At 42.3% G+C, this 20,764-nt stretch overlaps 1 protein-coding gene across 1 annotated transcript in view; it reads left to right on the forward strand.

The window, feature by feature from the left end:
* The window catches only part of LOC27206843, a 33,909-nt gene extending 14,405 nt beyond the window's left edge, over nt 1-19,504 (forward strand). Inside the window, exons 2-3 of the mRNA XM_039294678.2 lie at nt 781-884; nt 14,414-19,504. Of these exons, the coding sequence (XP_039150612.1) occupies nt 15,469-17,868 (2,400 nt within the window). The 5' untranslated portion in view covers nt 781-884; nt 14,414-15,468 and the 3' untranslated portion in view covers nt 17,869-19,504. The remainder of the gene's footprint in view (nt 1-780; nt 885-14,413) is intronic.
* Nucleotides 19,505-20,764: the final 1,260 nt, after the last annotated feature.

The following is a 20,764-nucleotide window of genomic DNA, read 5'->3' on the forward strand; positions in this document are numbered from 1 at the left end:
AAAGGGCAGGGGGCACGCTGAGTGGCACTTTTTGAACTTTGGCATCGTCGAAGTTTGCCTCAATTGATTCGAGTTGCCATCTGATGCAGACAGACAGACACATCCAGAAATTCAGTCAGCTGCCAAAGGGCAACAAACAATTTCACTAATCGACTTAAATGGAGGCACTCAAAATGCTTTCTCAAAAGTCGACAGGTAAGAAATTCGAACTTCACAATTTGCCTTTGACAAATCTGGGCAGAGCAACTGATCATCCACCACCGAGTTCAATGCGTCTTTTGTTGAGCATTGGCTGACATAACTTGAACTCTGCCACCGCCGGTGCCATAGGTCGAGTAATCAGTGTCCTTTTCAGGGCAAAATCATTGATTTATGGCCGGCAACCTTTCTGACTTTGACCAACTTCTTTGTCACATGAGGGCGTATAAAACCTACCACCTTTCGACCAATTGATATGCCAAGGGAATATTGAGTAGGGTTCGACCCAGAAACGCCCAAAAATATATAGAGATACAATATACATCGACACTTAAGCTGCAACTGACAATAAAGATATTATTGCTGTTTCCATGGGGGCTGGAAAAATATTTCCCCATTTTATTGACACAACTATTTAGGAAAATTATTGTTTATTGTTAGGTTTTCATTGTCTGTTTGAATCGCATGAAATGTTAATAAGTCAATAGCAGGCACAAGACGATGACTCGCATTTTCCATATTTTTCCCATCTTCCTACCCGGGGCTGAATATTAAATAGTTATTTTCCTGTTTATATTGCAGCTTTCCTGCCCGCAATGTCAAGGACGTTGTCGCATTGTCGTTGCCATCCGCTTGGCTGAAGCTAATTTCATTGAGAAGGAGAGCGAGGGGATCCTGCCAGAAGGGTAAGCAATTGCCAACAATTCCCAATAGGAAACGAAAATGGTAGGAATAGAATAACGTAAAAGGTCAATAGGCCAATGGATACTCTAATCGAAGCTGAGAAGTGCACAATTTGAATTTAAAAATCTCTTTCTTAGTGTGATTAACTTTGGGCTATTTTATGCTGAAAGCATCCTTGAATGAATTACCATTTTCAAGAGAACTGAATAAATGATTTTTAATCCCACGGAAGGCAGAGTAGAGTAAATGATACCTGAGGCAATAAAAGCCGATTGCCAATAAATTATTAGTTCGTTAGCTTTTGTGAAGCGTATGCTTTTCAATATTATTTTAAAAATTCGTATACATAAAATTCTTAAATAATTGTTCCTACAATTTTTGAGTAAGCAATAGAGCAAAAATTGTTGGCTTAAACCCTGTTTTTATTCCATAATTAATTATCCATATAAAGGATGAAAAAGAGTATTTAACTTCCGGCTTGTCTCAAATTTTCCCACCCATCAAGGCTAAAATAACAGCTTCCAGCTTTGTTCTGCCCGAAATTTCAATCAGTTTTCCTCACACATATGTGCTCCTCACTATATTGGCGTGTTTGTTTGTGCGAGTTTCTGTCGAAAATCATAGTTATTTTGGGGGCACGTGCACACACACTCACACTCACACGGCCTCTTGGCTACGAAATTTTGTGAATTTCTCCCGACAGTTGAATCCGAAAAAAGTTACATAAAGCCTCATTGTTTCGGCTCAAATTGCAACTTTTGATTAGCACTCTGATGTAATAATCAACTTTGGGCCACAAATCCTGCCGTGGCATTTGCTGGGCAGGAAAAGCGGTGCGGCTGGCATTGAGTGGGGCATTCATAAATACATATTATTGACTGAATGAAGGGTTCCCTTGTGCCGGAGTACTATTATTATTGGAGATGCCATCGAGCACTTCCTCTTATTTATTTATTGTGCCCCTCCACCTCTCAATAAGCACTATTGTCAAGTGGCGCCTATTGAGTTTCTTCGGTTTAAATGGCTAAACATTCCGAGCGCCTCTGAAGTTTTTCCGCAAGTCGAACACTTTCCGTGCCATTTTCGCTGCTGTTGCCATGCGGATTGCAAGTTTGAGGAACTACAACGGAAAATAATTGCTAAGGGTTCTCTTGTTCGACCCAAGTGGTAAAGGTCGCAAAGTTCATCAAAAATATGTCTGGCTTAATTTTATTCATTTGCCACTAGGGAAATCGCTAAGTGTCTTTCAGCCTTAATACTGCTCTAATGAACACAGTTATAACTTACTGTATATGGTGATGGATGGCGTGATGGATTTCTTGACCATTGTTCCGCTGTGGTTTAAAAGATAAACGTTCAGACGATAACGTCTTGGAGGGAGATGAGTAACGCTCCCTGCTTATCAAAGGCCAACAGTTTTTGCCACATACTCTAGTGCGCAGATAGACAAACCCCCAGTTTCATGGTCCCTCGCTGCTCATAAATGTCAAAATAAGAATTGCAGTGCCTTTGAAGTGCAATCTTTTCGCTCAGCTTGCACATTTAATGGCGTTCCACTCTCACTGCACTTCAGCTGAGCTCAGAACTGGAGACGCCAATGGCTCATATTTCCTAGCTGGACTCTGTTTATGATGATATATTAATGCGCCAGCCAAGAGGTGCCATAAACTGAAGCCACTTGAAGCCACCAGCCACTCGATTGCGGTGTTTTGTGGGCAGGGGATCCATCGAGATTGCAGCTCTCGGGATCCACATGCCAAACATGTTATGCCTCGCATATATATTAAACGCTTAGTTATATGCTACTTAACACTTCCCTCCATTTATTTTTTCTCGAGAGCGAAAATTGTTTATTTTCATTGCCATAAATTTTGATGGCCAAGCTGGCCGGGTCATAAATCTTCCAGTTTAATCCCGCTTCTCCCGTTCGATAATGCCTCTTTGCATCGCAACCTCGTTCGAATGGCTTCAGTTCTAATTGCTTTTCCAATCAGCTGCATTGACTGTGGTCTCTGGACCCTGGCTATATGGAAAAATCAGAGGAGGGAGGCGCCTCATGCGTCAGCTAAGTGTCAACTTTTTGAAATTGCTAATCATGCGAGGAGCACACAAAGTCAGCCATTCAGTTCTCCGTCCGAGCATGGGGCCAAATGACGTTATGTGTTTGTTCGATAAACAAAATGTTGTGGCTATATAGACGTTTTAGTACGCACACACAATATATGGGCAATATCTTCTTTTCGTATATTTTGCTTTATGGCTAGGCCAACACACTTACCCACATGCTTTCCTGCTTTCAAAGGGGGAAAACGGAAATAGGAGCTGGAAAATGGGTCAACGGGAGTGGGTTCCCAGAAAGTCGTTTTTCTTCATAAAGTTCACGTCAAACGTTCTCACGTTCCTTAAAGCGAAAAAGTGAGCTTCAAGAATTGTGGTGGAAGGTGTCTAGGCTTCTATGGTTCATTTTTCAAAACTTGTTTAAAATAAATGCAAGACAATTTTGCATTGAAGTGCTGCCACAGTATATTTAAAGAAACTCAATTTTACTTTTATATTTATACACAACATTTTTAATGATTTACAACACAAAAATGAAGACGTCACTTCTTGTCTATTCTTAGCTTCTGATTTACGACAAATAAATGAATGAATTTGAATGTGCAAACTCGCTGAAACTTTTTTCAATGCGCATATTACGTATACGCCGTGCTGTGCGCTGCCTATTAACTCACGCTGTGCGTAGGCAATATTTCCTCCTCTGCCAGAGAACTCATTCAAAGACTCGCAGTATACGTAACGTATTAGTTCATTCATTAGAAAAAATAAATTGTATTTTCGTTTTTTGGCCGCCTGCCAATGGCCAACTAACCGACGGAAATACTTATCTCACGTTTTCGGTAAGGTTGTGGCTGAATTTATCGCGAGATAAGCCACTGGCCACTTTCTAATCAGGGCCAAGTGATTTGGCATTACCTTTGAGGCTTTATGTGTGTCAAAGTTGGCCTCATCTATCACGGATGCGGATGTCTTTGGTGCCACCACTGCACTGTCCCTCATACAACATTCCTTGATGTCATATCGATTTTCACCAGGCCACATGCCCCATTCCTGGCACCCCCAGACCGATGGAGCTTTCCCCCCCTTTTGAATTGGACACGAAAAAGTGTCAGTTGACTGACGGAACTCGTGTTTGCGAAATTGTTCGATTATCTTGTCTGCGCATTGTGTTTTTTTTCACTTTTCATGTACTTTTCCTTGGTGTTGGTTTTGGTTTTCGCCTTTGGCTTAAAGGTGTTAACTTTATCGGTTCCACTGGTCAGCAATTGTCCGTATTTTGTTCGTTTACAATGCAAACACTTGTTCGCCGGAATGAAAAGACATTTGATATTCATCGCTCCGCGGTTGGTTGGCGTTTTACCATTTTATATAATTTGTTTTTCATTGAAAAATATGAAATATAAATTCCCTTGCGATATGCTTTGGCACGTACCATTGGCCCAACAAACCAAAAGAAAATAAATAAGTGAAAACAAAGTACAAACAACTGAAGTGAATAATTCGGTTGAATTCGAGTAATTGGAGACTCGAAGCCATTTCGCACTGAGGATTGCGACTAATGCGTTACAAATTTGATTTCTTTTAAACGATTTTTACAACTAGCTAAAGAGAACATTTTATTTGTTTCAGAGTCAGTAATCTGAAAAAAAAACCATTGGTATGTTATCATCTACGCCTGTAGAGCAATTATAAGAATTGTGTCATTCGTATAAACAAACTATTTATTTGCACCGTTCAGTGCTCTGCACTTCATTTCCTTCGGTTCTTCCCCAGATTGAAACGGGTTAGTAAATACCTAACAATGGGTTCATTCGAAAGTTCTAGTCGGATCCGCCTTGTCAATATCCGGAGTAAATATCACCCATTAGGGTCCATTAGAACCACAGAAGGTGTATGAATAAACATGATCGTGAATCTATAGCGATTATATTTGATCCGAGGGCATCATTAAAAAATTCTACCTACGTCATCGGTCAAAGTCTGCGAGGCTATGGGACTTTACTCAAACAGTTTAAGATAATTTCGTTGAGCGCTTGGTTTTCTATGGCGTTTCAGTGACTGCTTGTAATGCCTCTTTTTATACCCTTGCAAAAGGTATATTGATTGGTGACAGAAGTTTGCAACATGGTAATCGAGACATATACGGCCAAATAGAATATATATATTCTTGATCGGCATTAATTCGATATATAAAACACCTGCAAGGGTATTGGAGCTTCGGATTTCCGAATTTATCTATCTATCTTGATTTTTTTTTGCAACCTTGCAATTTTCAACACGATTGCATTTTGTGACCACAACAATGGCAATTATCAGCGGAGGGGTCGCCAGGTGGGCAACCTGAAGCCAAACTGGCAACCAGTTCGCTTAGAACCCGGTTCAATGAACCCTCAACTTTCGTTAGAAACGCCATACCGCCGGCAACCACAGAAAGCGATTACATTAACCACCGCCAATAATTAAGGCAATTATTATTTTCGATTTTTTGCAACATGGTAGTTGGCTTTGATGCCAAGAAGCCAACGTTTTTATGGTCGATGCAAACGAAGTGCAAGACCGCACGTGTAAATAAGTAACTTTAGCGTAACGATGGCGCAGCCCAAACCCCCAAAAGCCAAAAATAACAGCAAGTACGACGAGCCAACTATCTGTAAACAAGTTCAAGTCACTAACGACTTACAAGTTCAACATCTATTTTTCGGTTTTATATACATCGAGTGGGCAGCTTAATGGATATTTTCTATACATTTGTATACAAAAGTTCTAAGCTGCAAAGTTGGGACTTCAAATAAAATGCAATTGATTGTTGCTTCTGTGTTTGTTTTCAGAGCAATTAAACAGTTGAAAATAGAGCGGTAGAAAAATAATAATCTTAGTTGGGCTAACTGAAATGAATACTCCAAAAATATTTAATAAACTTGATGTGTCCTTCAATTGTTGCAAGATTTATATGTGACAGGCCATTTCTTGGCCAATAGGTTGTTGGCCATAACCAGAACATTTAAGTTTGGACCAATGACAAGCTTTTATTGACTTGGTTGCAATTAATGTTCATTAACAAAATGCAATTCATATTCCAATTACCGTTTCCAGCCAACTGGCTGATGGGGAAACTCTTAGTATGTAATTTTATGACCAGTTTATATCGAACCAAGTCGGTTGTTACAAAACTGATTTGCAAGGGAAATGCAAGTTTTTCTAGAAGCAGCCGAGTGCCTGCCGTAGAGCATTAACCCGCTTATCTGGCTGGAACTTTTCTTTTACACGATTTTCATGCAAGATTTACGCCACTCGATGGCCTTGAGGTGGTGCTGGTTTTTTTTCATAATCATTCCTCGGAATCAAGAGGGCAGCTATTAATAGCTGAGGTAAAACCGCCAAGAGGTCGCACCAACTGCAGGCGGAGCAATTATAAAATCATAAAATATAGACATACTTTTTGTTAAACTGATTTACCTGTCCGATTTTGGTTTGTTTATACAAATATATGTATATATATTTAACTACACCGCAAGAAAAGTGATCATTCATTTGTTTTTTTAGATCTCGACCTTCTAACTTAATTGAATGCAAATGCTAAAAATAAGAATAAATTTTTTCTTATTATAATGCACTGATAAAAACATATATACTAGTATACAACATTAAATAAGTCGTGATATACTTTAGCATAATGTAAGATATGATATTCTTCATCACGGTAATTTTCCATACGCTTTATATATACAATCAGATACATATTTTTTTCTGTGCTACATTTTGTATGAAGTTCACTTCACAAAAGGCCTCCGGCTGCCAGCTGTACTGCCCTACAATAAGTATATGTATTAAATCAGGGGGCTGGGGTAGTGGATGGCCTAGCGTGCCGCTGGTGCGTTAAACTGAACGATATTATTTAGGCCAATAAAACTAAACGGTTCGGTTAGCCGAACACACTCGTTAATGTAAATGAGTTTTAATTAAGAAAAGACCAAACTGCCAATCCATGGACACTACCTACCCCCACTCGAAATGAGCAGATTTAAGTGCAGCAATTGTAAGTTTAATTAATGACTTCGCCTGCCACACCTTCTTGTCACATTCTGAGAATGCCCTGATAAAAGCACAAATCGTAATCTCTGCCCGATTTAGCGCCAGACATCTAGGTCATTATGGTGCTTGGATGGATGGGTGTGGACTCGGTGAAGGGCGGAACCCCAAAGTCTCCGACTAGACAAGTAGCAACCAAATAGAGTCGGGCAAATATTTACTTAAAGTTCATAATTTTACTGTCCGCTCTCCGGCCCTTTTAGGTGACTTTATCACTTGACTGATAAGCTCTTGAATCGCTTGTATCTAGATAAAGCTATCTGACAAGTCGAATGCACCGAACGCCAAATTACTGTCAGCCTTCGGGTATCAGTTCCTGAATGATCCAAGATGACTGGCGAATGCAAACTGCCAGTATTCGGGTTTGTGGGTAATAATGCGGCCTTAAACTTTTTATTGCTTTATGGTGGAAAGTCACTGGGGAACTCGTACACCAGACAAAAACACTTTCATCGAGAGGGTCATAAACCAAATGTCTGTCGAAGGTACCGCACTGATTTTGGATTTGAATTTTTCCATTGTTTACGTTGTTATTTAATTAAATTGTATATATTATATTCAAAATTGCTTTTGTATTCCCAACCTAGGCTACAACATTTTATTTGTAGGAAACGCAATGATGATATCATTGGCAAGATGCTTGCACAAAAGTAAAAAAGATACTTATCAGCTGCGTGACAAGATACATGCGTGATAGCAAAAATACGAGCGATAAGATGTGTAATATGTTCTTTTGGCAGGAGAAAAGGCGTAAAAGATTTCACCATATACTATGCTAATTTTCAGAAAAATTCTATTGATTTTCCATTTTGGAAGTCTTTTCGTTTTATTTAAATGGCAATAAAGTAGCATTTAAATGCTTAGATTTAGGGGGTTTTTTGAGCACAGTTGATTTGGATTTTCGGCATAGCTTTGACACCATATTCATCAATCAAAAACTATAACTAATTAACTGAAATTTGAATATGATAACAGCCACGTGATCGCAAGAGCTTGTCTTATCTAAGGTGAACCGCCTCGGCAGATCGGCAAGGACATACCTCGTTAGTTTCCGCACATATTGATGGTATTGGAATTTATAATTAACGTTCAATAACTCTTTTCGATTTTCGACATATTGCATGAAAGCTACATGGCATTGCCAAATGCTTTTTCCTACTCTTGTTTGTGTTCCATACGCAAAAGGTGTCAATCATGGCGATTTCTTGACATGGTCGCGGGTCTTGGCTAAGGCCAAACACAGACATTCGAGGAAAACTATTTCGAGTTGAATTTCCCACATGTCTCTCAATAAATTATCAACTAGACCCAAATACATTTCCCTCTCCTCATGGGAAAAGGCCATGTCAGAACGAGGGAAAACAACGTAGGCCTCATTCTCAATGGCGACCTCGCCTTCGAAAAGAATTGGGTCATGATAAGACAAATAAAACTGCCAATTAGTTGGGACCCATCATCCATTAACTTGTGTGACAAAGGCAAACCTCAAAACTCAATTTAAGTTCGAGGACCACTAAAATGTCAACAGCCAGGACGAAACGAAACTAAAGCGAGCCAAGAGCCTTGTGGCATGGCTATATATGCAGTTAATGGTGGCCATAGCCGTGGGGCCCGTACATGTGCGGATTTTGGACCGTAAAGTAGACACCCGCTAAAATGAATCCAGAAGATCTAAAACTTTGAAGATTTAAAATTTTTTCATTCCCTATTAAACTGGAAGGATGGCTTCAAGTTAAGGAGTAAACCCAATAGTTCACTCCAGCCAGTGCTCACTGTGCTCTTGTTATGATGAACTGTTCGTCGGGTAATTTGATGTTTGGGCGGCTATGAATCTGAAATGTGACGCCAGTGCATTGAACTGGCCCAGCTTTGCATGAATTCGAGTCCCGAACGGGGGGCATTACCACATCGGAATTATCGGAACCAACCGTGTTAACACCCAGAGCAGCCCACAAATAATTATAATCGAAGGAACAAGGGGTCGTGTTGGGGTAAGTTTCTCGATTATTCAGGAGCAGCCACAAGAGGATTATTAATGTCGACGGATTGGCCTGCTTTGCTCGAAGATGCAGTGCGCCACCACCTTACGGGCCGAAGTTGAAGTTTCCCAGGCGTAATTGAGACGAGGTGCACTGAGTTAACTAATTACACTGCAGACCAGCATAACTTGGTAATTGATTGTATTAGTTGGAGAAGGGTTTTTCACTTGTTTTCCACAACATGCAGCAGTGACAAGCGCCCTCCAATTCATAAGTTTTTAATTGAATTCAACGCAATTTGTCTGCTCTTTGTTCTTAATGCTGCTGCTGCTGCTGGGAAATCGATACTGATTGAATTCTGAATCTGCACTCGGTTTGACATCGGACAAACGATTTCGATTCGAGGTCAAGATTAGCCAAGCATTTAAACCGTTACGCTGCGCAGTTATTACTTATATTTCGCGTAGATAGAGTCGCGTCGAATTAACCACACGCGACTATCTCAGCATTTACATACCTAATTTATGTGGACTTTAGCTCAACGGTTTTTTTTTTTTTAGTTTTTTTGCATTATCAATTTTTCCATTCGAGAAAAAACGTCACCAGGGGCCAGACACTGAATTGATGACAGCCAGACGACATCGGCGGAGAAAACGATGTTAACTTGTTTTGCCATCGGCCTATTGTTGTTACACAGAGAGTTAACGAGTTAATGGAAAAGTTTGCTACTAGAACTAATACAGAGAGTGTCTGAGTTGGCTTTAATGGTTTGTTTGCCTTATGAGCTGTTTTTTTTGCGCTGGTCATGTTCACAATTAAATCGTATTCTTCTTTAATTTGCATTCCGCCAACCGCAAAAACAATATATTAATGCGTTCCGACAGATACATGAAAAAGTTGCCAACAAATGGCTTTGAGCGCTACTTCAATTCGTTATGGAAACTGTGTTTTTTTGTGGTGGAAAGTTTATCATACTTATGGGCATCGATACTGCGTAATGTAGGGTAAATCCCCGGCGAAGTGGAAAAACTCGGAGGGGGGCAACTGAGTTACATGGCTCAGATAAAAAGTTCTGCCAATATTTGCTTTTTTGCTTTCGCTTTCGTTATAGCCATTCCCCCTTTGCACCGCATTTGATTCAATTATAAGCGGATAAAAGAAGGCGAATATCTGTATACACACATATTCCCATATTGGCATAATCGCATCAGGGCGGGCGGGAAAGTAGGATCTGTTGGTCAAAGCTAATTGAATTTGGATTTACCGAAGCCAAGCTCAACTCCCTGATTGTCTATTAAAACTGTTTGCCCGAAACGTAATCTTATCAGGCAACGGAAACTGTCAATATTTCGCGTTATTCAACAAATAATATATATTTAAGTGGATTCGTCATGCCGCCTGTCTCACCTGTTCGTTTCTTAAAAGGGCAGCGGTTCCGCCGTCAATTAGCAGATATACCAGGGCTAAATATTATTATAAAACTGCCTACTTAGGGGAGGAGCCACTCAAAACTTTGGCTAAGTGTGAAACAAATTAGCGCCTTTGCGCGGCACGGCCCATTATTGCGGAAATCACTCTGCTCTACGGCAAAAATACAATATATGTACATATGTGTAAAAGTAGCTAATGTTATTTTAAAATGTCAGAAAAGCGAGCAGCCGCCACAAAATGTTGATTTATTGACCATTTGTGTATCTCAAAAAATATGACACGTCAACATTGTATTTAGCTTTTCATTTCTTTTGAAGGAATCCTAAAATAATGCAAGTATTATATGTGGTGACAGGAAGTAATAAACTAATATCGCAAGTTCGCAATCTGATATCAGAAAATTTGACAAAGTAAGCTAAAGCATTAAATGCATTGCTGCAATTGCACTCCACCCTAAAACCCCAAAAATGTGTTCAACTTGTTGACATTGCCACAAAGTTCTTATCAGGTCTTCACCTCAATGAAAAGCCCCATAGCTCAACCGAAATTGGTTCGAGATAATTTCCCCATTTGGGCGATGCAATCAAATGACTCGATGGGCTCGGCAACATGGCAACTCATTACTAGCCGGACCTGGCCTTTAACCAGCTCAAGGACATGCGGCTTCATGATGACCAAAAGTATATGTCTCGACTGCATATGGTCCGGTAAATTAATGGCTTTGCTTCAGTCAGGGCCTGTCCCTATCGCATTAAGTTTTCCATTTTTGGTATTGAGGGAATGCATACACGTGTAGGCGCGACAGACCATAAAACAATAATTTTTAGCTTTACGGGAGATCAAAAATGCATAACCACTTTTGTACCCTGTTTTGTGATAAAGTATTCACAAATTTGTTATAATTACCACCATTCTGATGGTAATTCTCAACGCAAAGCACACTTAATCTTGTGAAAAGAAAGAAATCATTTTCTGTGCGCTGCACATGATGAAAATCGCACCCAATTTGGAGTGGACATATGAAATTATCAGTTCGGCAACAAATATGGGTTAAATATCATTTATATGAATTTTTATGGTCTTATGGGGCTTAAGTGCTTCAATTTCCCGATAAACACGTGCTCTGTCTTGTGGGGCTGCCTGAAGTCCGTTTGCGAGTGCAAAAACTTTATTTAAATATTTTTCAGAGTCGAGCACTCGAAATGCATACAAAAAAGCCCACGTCAAGAGTGACGTCACATTTAAGCGCGAAATAAGGTTCGAAGTCGAAACAAAAGCATTAAAAAACCGGCTTTTACATAGACTGGCTCAGATGGTTCGACTCTTTGTGCTGGCCTGGGAATCACTCTGTTTTGGCTTTATCTCGGACTCCATGTTATTCATGCTCCTCGATTAACCAGATCACGTGCCCTGTGAGTCCCCCCAGCGATGGTCGAAAGACCAGCCTCCTCAGTTGGTCAGCAGGGTGAATAAGTTATTGGCCGGGCAGTAAACATATAAATATCACTGGCACTTTGTTCCCGGGTATTTTTTCAGAGTAGCGAACTACGGTCCCGCTTACGTTTACTCATGTTTTAAGTTTATCTTTCCGTCGAGTCATGCAAATGAGCGCATTATCCAGCCGGTGCAAATTCTTAACCCGATCATCGGACGGCGATCAAACAGCCGAGCTCAGATACTCGGATACTCGGAACTCGACCCCAAAGACACTCGCAATCGGATAGCTAGGTGTGGGTAAGGTATACACACCCCCAGACGGAACAGCAAACACCTGTCCAGACAAATCTCGATGCAATTGTCGCCGACCATAAAACATTGTTGGCAACAGGGCCGAATTAAGGGTAGAAATATATATGACTAATTGTTTAAATAGATTAAATATATACATGCTGCATTCACTGGATGCAATCTATGGGATGTCAGTTAGAATTATTTGAGATCTTGCTAACTTTTCATAGTGGCACTTTCATTAAAATCAATTAATATTAGATAACAAACTCACTGAATAGTTTAAAGTGCAGCAGACATGCACGTTTAAATTAAAAGCGAAAAAAGAACTCCGACGACAGAAATGCCAGTCGGCAATGTGGCTTTGATCTTAAATCACAGATATGTATATTCTACCCCATGAAATAAATCAAATTCGTGGAATCCCAGAGTCTGCATGCGTGCGGAAACTCTTAATTTGAGCACAAAGTGAATTCTACTGCGATTCCCTCTGAAATGCGAACAATGAGTGCCCATATGGGCATTATCAGCACCTGCACTCGTATTTGATCAACAGCGAATTGCCTTTTGTGTTCCACTATCAATAAGTAATCAAAGCCACACTTCCTTCCTTAGATAATAGTCTGGCAAATGGAAGCTCCGCCTTGATTTAATTTGAGTTCACTTCACCCTCACCCCACAACCCGCTATTTCAGCCGAAGGGCGAAGCGTTAAAACGAGCGTTAAATTCACACCCCTAAAATGCCGCTAAAAGATCGCTTTCACACTTTAAAATGCCATAGATAATGTCCACAGAGAGATCTTTAGATCGGCCCAAAGTAAATATGAATTAGTCGGGGTCTTATTGACTCAGCGTCACACGCCGTAGATGGATGGATGTTCCGTTCCGCTCGGATGGGTTTTAGTTAAATGTAAAAGTTCGGGCATGTTGCCATATGATCGATGGCTGGTGGACGTTGATCGAGCTCCACATTGATAAGACTTTGTGTTGGGGGCGGATGTTTGAGTTCGTAGGGGAGATTAGTGGTCGATAAAATTCGATAGAAAAAGAAAATTAGAATGTAATTAATTAAATTAACATTTCTTTTGATCCTTATCTATTATAATCCGAAGACAAAGACCTATAAATATATTTTAATTAAGACATTGCATAATTTGAATACATAAATCTCGTCGTGATGCTTCTGGGGGCAAATCAGCAATTAAACGCGCCATCTTTATCGGCAATCATTCATTTCGCATCTTCTGGCATTTTCACGACTCGTTGGCGGACATCGCCAGCTATTAATAAATATATATCTCCTGGCGTAAGTAGGGCATGCAAACGCCGCTCAGACCTGACACAAAAAAAATTGCCCAGAAGAAAATTGCTTTTCTGTTGATTTTTCACAGTCTCCGGTCGCGTGTTCACAGAAAAAATATTCGGCTCGTGTGTTCCATAGAACTGTAACGATGATGAAATGCACTGCTACAAATAAATGTCATATATATTATTTAGAAATTTCATGGAAATATAGAGAAATGATAGTGGAATTTAAGATAAACATTAACATTCAACATGAAATATTTTTTTTGCATATTTTCCAAGAAAATATCTCAAACAAAACAAAAAAAAAAAAACCAAAAACTTTCCTTGTGGCATTGACTTTTGGCTTGATGCCCCAAACTTTTAATGACTACTGGGAACCGAGTAGAATTTGCGATGAGCTCATTAGAGTCGATTCTCCGGTCATGTTGTAAGCGCCTGATCGCCGACCGATTTGTGTACCGACTTCAGGGGATAATGCGTAGTTATAAAAAGACAGTTAACTATAATCAAGAGCCTTCATGTGAAGCGGGCGTGTAGGGCTGAGTGGGTGTGGTTCCAATGCGATTTAAGGTAATTGACTATAAGTACCCATGACGAACTTCTGGACAGTTCCCAGGGAGGAAAAAAAAAAACTGGATTTATTTCTTATCGCAAAACTTGCGATAACCAATTTGTATATTTTCATTCCGGGAGCGTGCCGATTTTTAAGTTTGCGAAATTGAGTTGTTATGTTTTCTGAGTCATTGTCGAGCGGGTTTTGGTAGCCGGGGATTAAATCTGCTGTATCATCTTGGTCCAGCGTTTATTTCTATTTGCTTTTAATTTCACAATCAAAACAACAATAATAAAACCGTGCCTTATCTTACGGACATATCTCCCCAAGCGCCGTCTCGCTCTAATTTGGATTTTTCCTCTCTCTCTCGCTCTTTTCTTGCAGCTGGCGCCCGACGGTGGGAATTTCATCAGCTGTTGTTGTTGTTGTTTATTTCGCAGCAGCAGTCGGCCTAATAAAAATGCAATTTTTATGGTTAAGAAAATAGAGCGCGGACGCCGTTGTGTTGCACATTGGAAATTGTGCAGAAGCCAGAAGAAAATGTGTCTTGGAAAATGGAAAAGCACGAGCAGCAGCTATAACATTGAGCCAGTGATGTAATACAGAGCAAAAGTGAAGCGGCGGCAATTGGCATTGCAAAAAAGAAACAGATTATACAATTTGTGTTGCTGCTGCACTGAACTAGGACAACAGCAGCAACAACAGCAGCACTTGGAGCGGCAGCAGCAACAACTGTAGCAGCAGCAGCAGCAGCAACAACAACCACTAGTGATAAAGACCGGCTGGCAACAGCGCAGCGGCCACTTGCAGCAACATAATTTCAAAGTCGGAGCGTGGGAATCGCAAATCACGGCAGTGGCAGCAACAACAGCAACCGCAGCAACATCGACCACTCGTGGCTCTCCGGATCGCTCATTTCGCTCGCCGTTCTCGCGCTGGCGTTGCTCCGTTTCGCTCGCACCCGCCTGGTGAGCAGACGCGTATATTTGGAGGCGTTGGGGCGACCGCTCACGACAGTTGTGCTTGGAACGCTTCGGAGTGAAGATCGTGCTCGTCCGATCGGTGCGCGTGATAAATACACGGCGAACAAAATTGAGTGAAGAGACAATTGACAAGACACGAAAAATCATAATAAACACAAGTGGAAAAGCAACTGCTTGAGAGCAAAAAAGAAATTGTTTTTTACAAATCTCGCACGGAAATTAGCAAGCGTTCGCAAGAAACAAACCGCATACAATACTGAACAGAAAAAGATATTAAACAAAAAACCGAAAATATTTGGCTGCAAATGTGAAGAGACGAGAGACAGCGGATATACCGAGTGAAATTTGTGTCATAAGCAGAGCCAAAACAAAACCGAAAAGCCAAATTCAATAAAAGGCCATAAGTGACTGTGAAACTGTAAAGTGATGTGTGGTAATCGAAAAACAGCATAAAGAATGGCCATAGACCTCCTGATCCTGGCCCTGCTGCTCGTCTCGTTCCTGATAAACCTGCTGGCGCTGTGTGCCTTTTGGATAACGCCTGGCTTGAGGACCACCGCCAATCGCTTCACGATCAACCTGCTGGCCATCAATCTCATTGGCTGCTGCATCTTGGCCCCCACTTTGTTCCTGGGACTGCCGGGCAAGTCAGCGGAGATATCCACTTCCAACGCCGAGACCCTGGAGTTCTTCTCGAAGCCGGGCAACCATCAGGTGATACTTCGTCGCAATGGCCAGCTGGTGGAGCAGGATGGCGTGGTGGTGCGTAAGAACATTAGCGAAAACGGCGATACGGTGGAGACCTTCTTCAAGTGCAATGCCACCTACTGTCGTGAGTTGACCATCGATGAGCGCGGAGATGGTGGCTTTGTCATCACGGAAACCGAGACCCACGAAGAGAACCTCTCGGCCTTTGAGAGTTCACCCACGGAGGCTCCCATTTTGCCGCCCGTCCAACTGAGATGTTGGTCCATAGACATGACAGCTGCGCTGGGAGCTCTGGCAGTGCTGCTCGTGGTGGGGGACACCTGGTGCGCTGTTACGGATCCTCTGCGCTACCACAGTCGCATTTCGGGCGTGAAAACCTGGATCTTCATAGCACTCACCTGGGTGGTGGGCATACTCTTTGGAGCCCTTTCCGCCTTCCGAGTTTTGGACTTTGAGGCGGACGCCCTGTTCAGCAGACAGCGACGGCTGGCAGTCACGTACTTCAACATCAGCAGCACCAATAGTATTTTCGGAGTGGTGTACGCCAGTGTCTACTTCATCGTGATCATCCTCCTGCCCTTCGGATTCGTGTGCGGCATGTACTGGAGGATATTCAGTGAGGCGCGCGGAAATGGGTTGCGAATGCGCCAGAACGGCTCTTCGCCGCTGCTGCAGAGCGCCTTGAATCTGACGGCTGGCCAGCAGGCGGCTCAGGCCAATCAGTTCTCCAATAGCTTGTGTGTTCATCGGCATTCCATATCCTCGGCCAGTTCGCATGGCGGCAACAGCAGCTTGGGCCTGGGCGGTCTGCAAATGCAAATTGATCAGCGCCAACAGCCGAGGAGTTCGCCCAGTTGTCTCCGTAGGGACTCGGCCGCGAAAGTACTTCTGCCCACCATCTCGGATGATGGTGGCTCAGATGCGGAAAGTGGAACCGGAGTTCAGCTGATGCCCGTACAGGAGCACTCCCTGTCCGATAGAAATCAGAACATTATGCTGACTCTGCAAACAGCCAGTGGTGAGATCAAGAGGAACTACTCCGCCAGACAGCTGCCCCTGTTGGGCACTTCTTCGCAGGATCTGAGGGAAACGAATCGCCTGCAGGGCATTCGTCAGGTGCACAGTTCGCCCAATCTCCACAAGTACACGGAACTGCGCCAGGACTCGCTCAGTGAGGAGTGTGGTTCCCCGCATCTTTTGGGTCACGCCCAGCGGCAGCAGCAGCAGCAGTTGCACCTGCAACATCAGCAGCAGCAGCAGCATCATCATCACCAGCAACATCACCCGCACTTCAGTTCGCCGCGCCACCAGCAACACGGCCACGCCCTCCAGATTCCCGCCATTCATGCCTCCCCCAAGGCTCTGAGTTACATGAGCTCCTTGCGACACCGTTTGAGCAACGCCAGTTCGCTGTTCAAATACCGTGAGGAGTCGAGAGCCGCCCGCATCAGCATCCTGGTGGTGGTGATGTTTGTGGTCTCGTACCTGCCCTTCGGACTGCTGGTACTCCTGCAATCGCGACTGTCGGCTGCCAATTTTGGCGGATCCTCCCAGCTGGCCATCTTCATGATCCTGCTGGCCAATCTCAGTTCGCCATTCATCTTCGCCTACAGGAACAAGAGGGTGAGGCGAGGAGTCAAGCGGCTGTTTGGTCTGGATTCGTCGTCGGGCCTGCAGCGCAACTGCAGCAGCAGTGTAAAGACCAATGGCACCGCGGGTCCTGCTGCAAGTGGTGCACAATTGCAGCGCAACAGCAGCAAGTTGTCGCAGTACAGCAGCAACAGCTGCAAGTACCTCACCCCCCAGAGCTCACTGGTCAGTCAAGTGCCGGTGCATACGACCTTGACGTTAAGGCCCAACAGCAGCTGCAGCACCATCATCAATTTCGGTGGCGCCAGGGGCTCAGCGGACTCCGATGAGCAGCCACCGGCAACACCACCCCCCACTGTGGCAGTGGCTCCACCGCCCACACGACCGCAGCGCCCCAAACTGCAGAGGGGCATCACCATCGTGGAGCACATAGCTATAACACCAACCATGCCCCAAAAGTTCCAGAATCGGCGCGCCAGGCTCTTCGACATGTTCTTCCGCAGCTCCAAGAAACTGCAGGCGGGCTGCCAGAGCCAGAGTTTGCCCACTGAGGTCTAAACGGGGGGTTATGATAACTATACATTTAGGAAGGTAAACAAACACTAAACTTGCTTGCTGAAGAATTCTAAAAACAGTATTCGTAATTTGTAAGTCTAGCAATTAACAAAGACAACTGTTTGAATTTGAGTTTTAAGACCAGATCATGCTGTCCTAGAAGCTTCTCATGCCAAAAAACGAAACCACAAAGAAAGTCAAACTAGAAAGTTTGAGATGCTTTAAAGTAACAAAAAAAAAAAAAAAAACAAAACAAAGTACCTTTTAAAAAATAGAAAACTGTGTACAAGTCAAATTAACAAAGATTGAGAGTGATGGGAGTTATAATCTTAGGGTGGATATCAAACTGAAAAGTGGAACCAAGCCAAGCCAAGTTGAGATCGTAATCAATGTACCTAAGCAACTTGCATATGAACATTTAATGTTTTTACTCAGATGAAATCACAGGAAAATAGCAAAGACAGCACAGCTTATTCGAACTTCCCCACTAGTTTATTATTTATTGAAACAATTGTAAATATTTATTAGACATCCACGCCGCAAAGCTTTAACTCCAAAAACATTCTGGCTAAACAAGAAGAGACGCATACATTCAATTCATAAGTTAATTAAGTCAATGTGCAAAGCATATGTGTATTCTAGAGTTTAAGTTGTAGAGCCGAGTAGTCTTAAACCGAGCACCTAGTGCCGAGCAGTGCTTTTCCACCTGGCCAACTGGAGCGACTGTTGCAGGCGGCATTTTCATATTGAAAATGCATTTTGGCCAGTGCACAGTTGGCTTTCCAGTTGGCCAGAATGTCAGTCAGCAGTTAGTTAGCCTTTGGTTAGCCAACGGCTATTGGGCCATTAAGTCAATTTGCTTTTTAGAACACCGCGGGCATTGCGTGCAGCTAAATACCTCATTAGATATAATTTAAAGTGCGAGATGGATGGCGGCAATAGGTCAAAGGTCGGAGCCATCGGCACGGCCCATGCATAATGCATGGAAAATGTTCGATTGCCCCTGGCATTTGTATCGTTTGCTTTACTAAGCTGCAGGCCAGAAAGCTTTATACCTTAAGTTCTCCTGCGTTGATTTCCCTTGGCTGCACAAAAAGGCAACAAAAGCAACACTCACACAACACAAAACAACCTCGAATTTATATTTCTAAAGTTTATATTTTATAAAGAGTGTGTGCATAGGAAATATCTATAAATATTCATGCATGTGTGTCGGACAAAGGAAATATTTCAAAACCAATTATTGTGATGTTGAGCAAGGGGGCAACCAAGAATGTAATTTCGAAATGCATTAAAAATAACTTAAAACATGTATTAATAGTTATACTATATACAAGCTTATGTGTGTATACATACTGTACTAAATAGTGATATTTTTTCAAATTTATTCAACTGTCATTCGCTAAACCATTCGATGTAAGCGCAAAAAGCAAGTGTAAAACCAAACCAAGTTCAATGTGACAAATTAGCTTTTAATCCGAAAAGAAAAGCAACTATTGGTGGCTGATGCAAGTCAAATCCGGTATATTCCAGCCAAGCTGCTAATAAATTCGAAAACGAAACACAACCAAACCATACCAAACCACAAAAAGAGCAAGAAACTATTCAAATAAAAGATTATGTGTCTTAAAAGAATTAATTATCTTGACTTTTTCACTGGGGGCAGTTCAATTGGGGGATTGAAGGCGGCTCTAACATACCCACGCTGATCTCCACATCTGCAGCTCCAGAGGTTGGTCCAAAAAGTTCTGGGTTCGCACCAATTAATAGAGACCCCAGCGATTCGAGTGAATTTATCGATCCAACCATCCAACCTGCTCTCAACTTTGCCGACAAGAGCTCTAGAACACGAACAAACACTTAACCAGACGGAGGGGCGCACAAGTTCAGCATTTCATTCAGTATTTCAGCACTCGATTGCCCGGCACCCATACCCGTATTAATTGATTCATAAACCGAAAAGAAACAGCACGATATATATTAAACTCTTTATTTTTTCATTTCTGTATGATTGTGACATACGCGTGTTTCATTTCAAAATTAAAACGAATTGTACACGCGGAGAAATTTTATTGTTATTTTTACTTCAATCGCTTTTTTAAATACGAGATTGTACAACATCAGATCAACACATGTAGAGTTTAAACATTGGCATTATTTTTCTCAGTATTCCGTCTCCGGACTTCGAACAGCCGATTTGATTGTCACATTTTTGAAAAAGGGGAAAGCGGCGGAGGTGTCACGATGTCTTCTGTATATGGGAGTCGGTGATTGGTACGAGTACGGGTTTGCTACTTAGAACCCGAGCACGGAGATCAAACACTTGGTCAAGCCAGGCGAATTGGTGGGTATTAGAGGATTAGAAGAGGGCCGCCTGGGCGTTGCAGTGACTAATGGTTGGACAACGGACAAAATATTAAAAGAGACATGGCTTACCTCAACAACTGACTCACCCCACTGGCCGGGGTAAGTCCAAGTCAAGAAATGTGATAAGTGCGACTGATATTCCATATAGGCACGCTAATTTTTGCAGCAATGCGGTGACAACGGAGCGTCTGTGTGTTTAGTCTTTCAACAGAAAAATGCGGCACATAAACAAAATCACAATCAAAAGCGCTGCAGAAGCAAAAGCTGAATCTGAAACGCCGACCAGACTCTCGGACAACCCAGTGAGTATCTAGCGGATGCGTTGCTGTCCCTCAACAAATCGGTCACCGAGAGCGTCGCACTTATTTATTTACTTTATGATTCACTGCGCGTCTCGCTCTATGGTGCGTTTAATATGCCTCGGTGAGGTCTCTGACATTTCTACCCATCACTCGGCGTAAAAAGACTTCTGTTGTTTGCCAATTGTGGTCCGAAAATAGAATTTCCAGTTCCGAACATGACAGGCGGTGTG

Source organism: Drosophila simulans, chromosome 3R, assembly GCF_016746395.2.
Source record: "Drosophila simulans strain w501 chromosome 3R, Prin_Dsim_3.1, whole genome shotgun sequence".
NCBI lineage: Eukaryota > Metazoa > Arthropoda > Insecta > Diptera > Drosophilidae > Drosophila > Drosophila simulans.